This window comes from Pistacia vera, unplaced genomic scaffold (genome assembly GCF_008641045.1).
Source record: "Pistacia vera cultivar Batoury unplaced genomic scaffold, PisVer_v2 Contig31, whole genome shotgun sequence".
NCBI lineage: Eukaryota > Viridiplantae > Streptophyta > Magnoliopsida > Sapindales > Anacardiaceae > Pistacia > Pistacia vera.
Window position 1 is genome coordinate 238,207 of NW_022196124.1, and position 9,291 is coordinate 247,497.

General features: G+C 37.2%; 2 protein-coding genes across 2 annotated transcripts; one reads left to right on the forward strand and one right to left on the reverse strand.

The window, feature by feature from the left end:
* The first annotated feature begins 639 nt into the window (after window positions 1–639).
* Window positions 640–9,125, forward strand: LOC116136108 (probable plastidic glucose transporter 3). Its single transcript, XM_031421822.1, has 8 exons — window positions 640–669; window positions 1,613–1,734; window positions 1,833–2,002; window positions 2,086–2,159; window positions 2,567–2,655; window positions 3,080–3,194; window positions 3,363–3,551; window positions 8,840–9,125. Exons 1-7 carry the CDS (start codon window positions 640–642, stop codon window positions 3,543–3,545), a joined length of 783 nt encoding a protein of 260 aa, XP_031277682.1. The 3' UTR covers window positions 3,546–3,551; window positions 8,840–9,125.
* Window positions 7,249–7,899, reverse strand: LOC116136110. The gene has a single exon (XM_031421823.1). The coding sequence runs from the start codon at window positions 7,897–7,899 to the stop codon at window positions 7,249–7,251; it is 651 nt and encodes a 216-aa protein (XP_031277683.1).
* Window positions 9,126–9,291: the final 166 nt, after the last annotated feature.

Below are 9,291 nucleotides of genomic sequence, written 5' to 3' on the forward strand. Positions count from 1 at the left end.
TGATCAAAAGAAAGAGAAGTTGAGAGGAGAGAATGAAGAGTCACGTTTGAGAAGAGAAAATGAGGGGTTTCTTTGATTCTAATTCCTTTTTAATGAAATATAAACACACTCATTCCATTTTGCCCTTGTTCTACTTTGGGAATTCCATCCATATCCTTTGTTCATTACAAACTCACCCCTAACTCAACCTATTCTCCATGAAAAATCCTTACAATTAACTCCCCACTTTTCCTGCTAATTAGGGTAGAAAGGTCAAATTGTCCTTAGGAAGAAAATATCTAAACTCAATCACCTTTTATTCGGCCTGTCGCCGCGCGAAGAATTAGGCATCAGTTGTGCTTAATGGTGTTCTAGTAAATTTGAGTGAAAGTAGGTCTGAAGTGTATTAATGCATTTTATTATTGTAAACAGTATACTTCATCAATATAAATGAAGGCAGATCCATGTTAGATCAGAACAGTAGTCAAATTTAATGATATATAACCATTTTGGTTGGGTTTGGGATGATTTGTGATGAGACCAACAACACATTAGTGTATGGGAGGAAAAATGAAGGTGTGAAAAAGGGATGAGGGACGAATTGTTAGGCTGTATGTTGAGTGTGTGGGTGATACCAGGTTTATGAGAGAGTGACAAGTGATGATTGATGGGGAGCTGAATTCGGTTATGGTAAGACGGTACGAAGAATAAAAGGGAATGCCAGAGATCTGTCTAGGATCATTCGAAAATAGTAAAAAAGGAAAAGGGTTGGGGAGGTGCTGGCCCTGGAAGTCCAGCGGGTTTCTTTGTTCTTAGCAAATTTATTTCTAAATGGTTTGGTTTATGTTTATCGTCTGTTATGCTGAATTGTAGTTGTAGATGAACTGTTATTGGAGTAGTGTTGTTACAGAGTTGCTATTTTATATATAAATTGAGGTTATTCAGTATTGCTTTGTGTTCTTTAATTGTTTTGGTGTGATTGAACTGTTCTGGTGTGACTGGAATTTATGGGTTGTTGACTGTTGAAGCTTCAGAGTGTTCTGGGTTGTTTGTGAGTGATCATTTGCAGGTGAAGTTTGGGGTTTCTAACAATTTGTAATATAGAAGAACAGGAACTGTTATCATTTGAATCAAGCTTATGACAGGCATCATATTGCAGTGGCTGTACTCTGACCTGAATTACAATTTACTGTTAGTTGGTGCAATGGGAGTTTAGGAATAATGAATTACACAACCAACCATTGCTAATGCTACAAATAATTAAATAAGGTTTTGTTGTTAAATGATAGTTTGAGTACTATCATTTTCTTGGTATGCAGTGGTGTTGCCAAAAAGCAGCCTTGCCTTTTAAGTGTTCTACATTATTCTGCTCTTTTTCTTTGGTTTCTTGAATTGTTTTTGTTATTTTGACCTGCTTTCTGAATTGTTCTTACTTCTCCGAAAATGCATGGCTTTACTTCTCTACATACAAGCTACTGTTACATGGTCCCGTTTTAGATACTGCTGATAAGTTACAACTTGACACTTCCAATATATTTGCATCTTTTGTTTTTTCATTTGTTTGACTTTGGTTCACTTAAGTATTGACTATTGATTAGACACTTAATTCTTTTTCTTTCGTGGACTGCTTCAGAAGGGAAGAGGGGCTGAAGCTGAGGCTGAATTTGAGAAGCTTTTGGGAGGATTACATGTAAAGCACTCTATGGCTGAACTTTCAAAGTCAGATAGAGGGGATGAGGCAGAAGTGGTGAAGTTGTCAGAGTTGATCTTTGGCCGCCATTTTCAAGGTAAACATGAATATGTTTCAAGTTACATGAGCATCCAAGTCAGTTCTATATGTTTCCTTCTAAAAGATTACTTTTAACTTCTCCATTTGCAGTGGTTTTCATTGGGTCTGCCCTTTTTGCTTTACAACAGCTATCCGGCATAAATGCTGTATTCTACTTCTCGTCAACTGTCTTTAAAAACGCTGGTGTACCTTCAGACTTCGCAAACATTTGTGTGGGAATTGCAAATTTATCAGGTAAAATATTGATTTACTCCCAGAGGGTTTACCTTTAAAATAGATGATTGTTTATTTTGATCAAATTGTTTATGCTGTGTTAGGGTCAATTATTGCGACGATTTTGATGGATAAGCTTGGAAGAAGGGTTCTTCTACTAGGAAGTTTTTTGGGCATGGTAAGGGAAATGTTTGAAAACAGATTAAATTTCTGAAAATTTCTCAGTTACAATCTAATTTAACCTAACATAATGGTACTGCACCATTTATTGATTCCCTAAATATACATGTATCTATAAGTAGTGTCTTTTGATTATATATTGGATTATTTACTTCAGACTATGATGCTTGACTGGCAGTGATTTGTAGCTGTGAAATTAGACTTTGTTGAAGGTATAGGGTCAATACTAGAGTAGGGGTATCCTAAATAGGGTTGATCAATTTGTCATTTCTGCATTTGTGTTTTCAAGTGTGGTGTCAGTAATTTATCATGTCTACTATTTAGTGCATCCACACTTTAAATCTTGCATCATGTAAACTATGAACAATTAATCTATTATTTGCTTAATGCATTTTGTTGGTTTAGGCCGTAGCAACAGGTCTTCAAGTAATTGCGGCAACTTCTCTTGTTTCAAGCTCTGGAGCATTGTATCTATCTCTTGGAGGCATGCTAATGTAAGTTGTAAATCCCTGTCTACACGGAAGTCAAAAGAAAAAATGAACATTGTACCCTTTTTTGTTTTTGAAATGTCCCATTCTACATTGTACCCTTTTTTGTTTTTGAAATGTCCCATTCAGTCACCACAGGATGGCGTAAGTTCAAGAATTGATGTTTTGGAATTAGACACTGGAGAAATTTCTATATTATGGCATGAGTAAATGTGTATTTTGAGTGATTATGATATTAAAATGGATCACAAACTTGATGGGTTAGAAATATCCATGTTAAACTCAATTGGACCATATGTACCTAGAATGATATATAGCATGCCTATGTGATGTAATTGCTCAAAGATTGTTAAGGGAAACACATTACGTTTAAATAAATGTTGATCTCTGATGTAATGACATGCTTTTTCTAAATGACTTGATAATGCAGGTTTGTCTTGACATTTTCCTTGGGTGCTGGTCCTGTTCCTACTCTTCTCCTATCAGAAATATTTCCCAGTCGAATCAGAGCAAAGGCGATGGCAGTTTGCATGGCTGTGCATTGGGTAATTGTTTGTTGATTTTAAACTGACCAATTTAATTTGCTTAAGGAGAAAACCAAACAGTTCAATCTTAGTTAATCTGAGATGGTTAGGTGCCTTACATTGGATGTTAAATCCTCATATATTTGGGGAAATACATTATTTATCTCGCTGACAGCATCTTTTTAACAGGTGATAAATTTTTTTGTCGGCCTGTTCTTTTTGCGCTTACTGAAGCAACTGGGGCCGCTAATCCTCTATACAATATTTGGTTTCTTTTGCTTAGTAGCTGTTATTTTTGTCAAGAAGAACGTGATGGAAACAAAAGGAAAATCACTCCAAGAAATTGAGATTGCACTTCTACCTCCGGAATAGAGAAAGGTATGCCATTTTCTTGTTGTTCGCTGAACCACATCATCTCCACTAATTATAGGGTCAACATTTGTTTTTCAAGAAACCGTAACTTTGTATCAAGCAAAAAGACGAGTATATTTCTAGGATGACAAACTTTATAAAGACAAGGGAAGTATTTACACAGATTAATCTATTATCTATTTGTCCTCTCGATGTCAATTGGATTCAATGTCCTTTTTGCGAGGATTTCTTCTCATTATATAGGCACAAATGTGCAATACACGAGGCTAGAATCAAGCCTAAATATCTGCCTAAATTACAGCTATTATATCTGTCTATACCAAAACTGTCTATATACAGATTCTGACTAAATAAAGAAGTATATATGTACAACTGGTGAGAACTAATTAAGGAAACATGGATCGTATCATGGTGACAATCCCACAAGAAACTGATGACGTTGTCGTGTCACGGCCTTCGTAAACACATTTACAATCTGGAGGTCAGTAGAAATATGAGGAAGAGAAATGATACGAGTGGCCAATACTTCCCGAATGGAATGAGAGTCCACCTTAATGTGTTTGGTACGCTCATGAAAGACGAGATTGGCAGCAATCTGAATGGCACTAGTGTTGTCAGCATGTAGAGGAGTAGGATTGGATTGAACACAACCAATCTTAGCAAGGAGGCCACGAAGCCAAAGAATCTCAGAACAAGCAGTAGACATTGTACGGTATTCAGATTCAGTGGAAGATTTGGACACGCGATCTTGTTTCTTACTCTTCCAAGATATCAAAGAGTCACCAAGAAACATGCACCAACTTGTAACAGATCGTTGCGTATCAGGACATCTTGCCCAATCTGTATCACTATAAGCCACAAGCTGAAGAGGAGTCCTAGTAGGAAAGAATAGGCCACGACTAGGAGAACCTCGAAGATACCGAATGATACGACGAACAGCAGCTAAGTGTAGATGACGTGGAGCCTGCATGAACTGACTAACCTGCTGTACTGTAAAGGAAATAGCAAGACAAGTAATGGTTAAGTAGTTCAGGCTCCCCACTAACTGTCGATACATAGTAGGGTCGGAAAGGAGATCACCCTTTTCCTGACGATACTCCGTGTTTACTTCCATAAGAGAATCCACAGAAGAAGTATCTTGAAGACTAGCCAATGCAATCAGATCCTGAGTATATTTATTCTGATTCAAAAAAATGCCAAAGGAATCAGTATGAACTTCCAAGCCTAAGAAGTATGTAAGAGAACCAAGGTCCTTCATATGAAATGAGGCTTGAAGATGTTGTTGCAGTCGGGTGATCAAGCTAGAGTCCGTGCCAATAATAACAATATCATCAACATAAACCAGAAGGAGGACAATGCCAAGAGATGTCTTGCAGAAAAATAAAGAAGAATCATATGCACTCTACTGAAATGAAAATTGGAACAAAGTGGAGCGAAATTTATCAAACGAGGCCCAAGGAGCTTGTTTCAGCCCATGCAATGATTGTTTCAACTTACAGACATCCGAGGAAGAGGATGACAAACCAGGTGGAATGGTCATGTATATCTCTTCTTTGAGATCACCATGAAGAAATGCATTTTTGACATCCACCTGATGAAGAGACCAACCTTGGGATGTAGCAACAGACAGGACAGTTCGTGCCGTAGTCATTTTGGTAACTAGAGCAAAAGTCTCCTCATAGTCCACCCCATATTCTTGTCTATTGCCAAGTGCAACCAACCGGGCCTTATATCGATCCAGAGTTCCATCAGAACGCAGCTTGAAAGAATAGACTCATTTGCAACTAATAGCTTTTACCTGAGGTGGACAAAGGATAACATCCCTTGTATGATTATCCTGGAGAGTCTGATGTTTAGCTGCCTTAGAATAACCTGATGAAATGGGAATAGTAGATAGAGTAACATGGAGAGAGGTATGAGAAAAACCATACCGGTCTGGCGGACGAGGCACTCTGGTCGAGCGGCGAGGAACTGGGGTAGTATCTGGATCACCCATAAAGGATTCAATCTGAACAGGCTCAGATGATGGACCAGGCTTAAGAAGGGGCAAAGTAGGTTGTCGTCTTTCATATACAAGTCTAGATTTGAATCGGTCAATAGAAGAGGTCAAGTCATCAAAATGAGGCAAAACATATATCTCAAGCAAAGACTTATCATGAGAAGGGAAAAATGATTGATTTTCAAAGAACACAACATGACGGGAAATACGAAGTTGGTTAGAGCATGGATCATAGCAAACATAGCCTTTGTGTGAAGTACTATAACCCATAAATGCACATCTAACAGATTGAGCAGATAACTTATGTCGTTCATGAGAAGGCAAATGAACAAAACAAACACTGGATGGCAATCTAGGATGCTGATGATAAAGACGAAAGTAAGGAGTTTCATAATTCAAGACACTGGATGGCAATCTATTAATTAAATAAACAGTCATAGATAAAGCTTCAACCCAGAATTTAGGAGGAACAGATGATTGAAGCAATAGAGTACGAACAACATCCAACAAATGTCTATTTTTATGTGTAGGAACACCATTTTGTTGAGGTGTATATGGACAAGAACGCTGAGAAACAATGCCTTTTTGTTTGAGAAAATCATAAAACTCACGAGACATGTATTTACCCCTTGAATCAGACCTCAGAATTTTAATGCTAGAAGAAAATTGAGTCTCGACATAGACAGTGAATTGTTGGAAAATAGATAAGACCTCAGATTTAGCATGAAGAAAATAGATCCAGGTATAGTTTGTATAATCATCGATGAATGTAACAAAGTATTTATAATTTGCATGTGAGATAACCGGAGAAATTCCCCACACATCACTATGAATTAAATCAAAACAACGTTCAACATGACTACCATGAGAAGGAAAAGAAAGAGACTTACTTTTACCTAATTTGCATGTGAAACAATCAAAAGAGAGAGGAAAAGAAAATTGATCTTTATTGCCCAACAAACCAGAATTTATTATATGAGATAAAATAGCAGAATTAGGATGATCCAACCGTTTGTGTCATACTTCACATTTATTGTTCATAGCGTTACAAGCAAATGAAATAACAGCAGGAATGGAAAAATGCATAGGAAATAAATGTCCAACTTTAGGCCCCTTCACAAGTATCTTGTCCGACACCTGATCCTGCACAAGACAACCATCACGAGAAAAATGAACATTATAGTTATTATCAACCAATTGCCCGACTGAAATAAGATTGGTAGAAAGTTAAGGAGATACAAAAACATCTCCAATAGTGGAATCAACATCCCTAATAGCATGAATAGGTAACTGACAACCGTTAGTAATCTGAATATGTGTTGATCCAGTATAAGTTCAAACATTGCTAAGAGTATTAGAAGACCTAGTCATGTGATTAGATGCACCCGAATCAATAATCCATGAGGGAGAAAGCGAACTGTTACCCTGCAGTCCTAAGGCTGAAAATACGGAAATAATCATCTGTTGTACCTTCTCAGTAGCAAGAGCAGAGGAATCACTAGTAGTAGCAGAAGAAGCGGAATCCACAGTAGCCTGATAAGCATTGGCCTGACGATTCTGGGGACGAGTAGGACATTCTTTGATAATATGCCCCGACTTCTTATAGTAGTTGCAAGATTTCCATGCATAGTTGATAGCAATATGCCTGTATTCCTTACAGTTGAAGCATTGAACTTTTCTCATGTCTCGTCCCTTGCCTTTTCCTTAAGCAACATAAGCCACTGCATTGGATATCATTTTGTCGTGCTGATAAGTGGCCTGGGTGGTAAGTCGTTGCTCCTCACGAAGTAACTCCCCAAAACAGACATCCAAAGATGGCATGGGATTGCGATTCATCAAATTAGAGCAAGTGGCTTCAAATTCAGGTCGTAACTTCATTAAAAATTGATCTTGCTTGCTTTGCGCATGAATTTCCTGCACAACTGAGAGAGATTCTTCCGGTACTTTGACATAAATAATGTCAGTAAATTCTGCCCAGATATTATTAAATCCAAAAAAAAAATCTTGAATGGAGAGATCTCCTTGAGTATAACTAGCAATCTCGTACTCTAATTGAGAACGTCGAGCAATATTATCTTGATTATATACTTTTTTTAAGTATTCCCACATAGATTTAGCAGTCACATATAACCTTAGATTAAGAACAATAATAGGATCCATTGATCCTAAAATCCATGTCATCACCTGAGCATCTTTGGTCTGCCACTGAGTCAGTTTAGAAACATCAGTAGGAGCTTTATCACTCCCATCAATATGACCCCATAACTCTTTCCCCATAACAAATAAATGAAATTGAAATTCCCAAGCAGAATAGTTCTTACCCGTGAATTTCACTGCAAAAGAATCAGAAGACATGATAGCCAAATTAAACACTAAAAAGATAGCCAATAACCAACCCAAGAACAATCCCAAACAGTAGCAGCCAAACAATTTCAGAAAATAACTGGTAATGATGCCTGCCCAAAAGTTGAACCCCAAACCACCCCTGAAGAGATCGACCACCACCAAGGAACCACCAGAAACTGCCGACTAATGCAACAAACCACCAGAAATTGCTGACAACCTCAGAACCAAAGGTGCACTACAAAGAAAACCCACCCAGAATGCGCCGAAAAAAAAAAAAAAAAAAAAAAAAAAAAAAAACCTAAGAGACACTTAGACAGTGTCGAAAATACCAAGGAGCCCCAAAAACAACTCTAGACAGCAACGATGAGGAAGCCCAACGTGACCCAAAGACATCGAAAAGAAAAAAAACAGAAACCCACATGAGAAAGGTTTGTAACTTAAGAACTTGGCTTTGATACCATGTCAATTGGATTCAATGTCCTCTTCGTGAGGATTTCTTCTCATTATATAGGCACAAATGCTCAATATACAAGGCTAGAATCAAGCCTAAATTACAGCAGAAATATCTGATATATGTACAACTGGTGAAAACAAATTAAGGAAACATGGATCGTATCATGGTGACACTCGAAACCCAGTATTCTTTCCATCCCCTATGATTGAGGAAGTGTAGGGTTAACAGCAAATTCTGCTTGCTCGATATTTATAATTTTACTGTCGATGTACTAGCATACATTCTAGATCGTAGTACGTCGACGGTAAAAGATATTTATAAATGTATTTTATAAGCTAACCGTGGGGTGGCATACTAAAGATGAACAATGTAGTCATTAGTTTTGAAATACGAAATTTTAACAGTTTCTGAAATCGAGTTTGATTGAGATGGGACATGGTGTAATTTGATGCTTTGTATTTCCTTATGACTTTTGTGAATTGTGTTTATATGCAGGGGGGTAGTGAAAGTTTATAAATCTTGGCTACATGATGCTGGAGGATTCAGAATCTATACATTCACGATACACTTGAAGGCTTGAAGACATAATGTACATTCTTAGAGTCTTTTTCTATAATCCTTTACATTTGTGTGTTATTATTTTTAATGTTAATATAGTTTTTATATGACAAATATGAACGACTTTATTCAGTCAAGTCCTGAATTTTGAAATACTAGGCTTTACCTTCGTCGAATTTAACAAACGGTTTACATAATCTTTTAAATGGGAGGAACTTTTCTATTTAAAGATTAGAATTCTCTCGCTTTGATATTTTTTAGAGTTAATAACTTGCACCCCGGAAACTCAAGAAAACTTGCCTTAGACCTCTCAATTATCAGAAACTACTACGGAGACCCCCTGTCATCTATTTTTGCAGTAAAACTCCAGCTTAATGAATAGTAGCGTG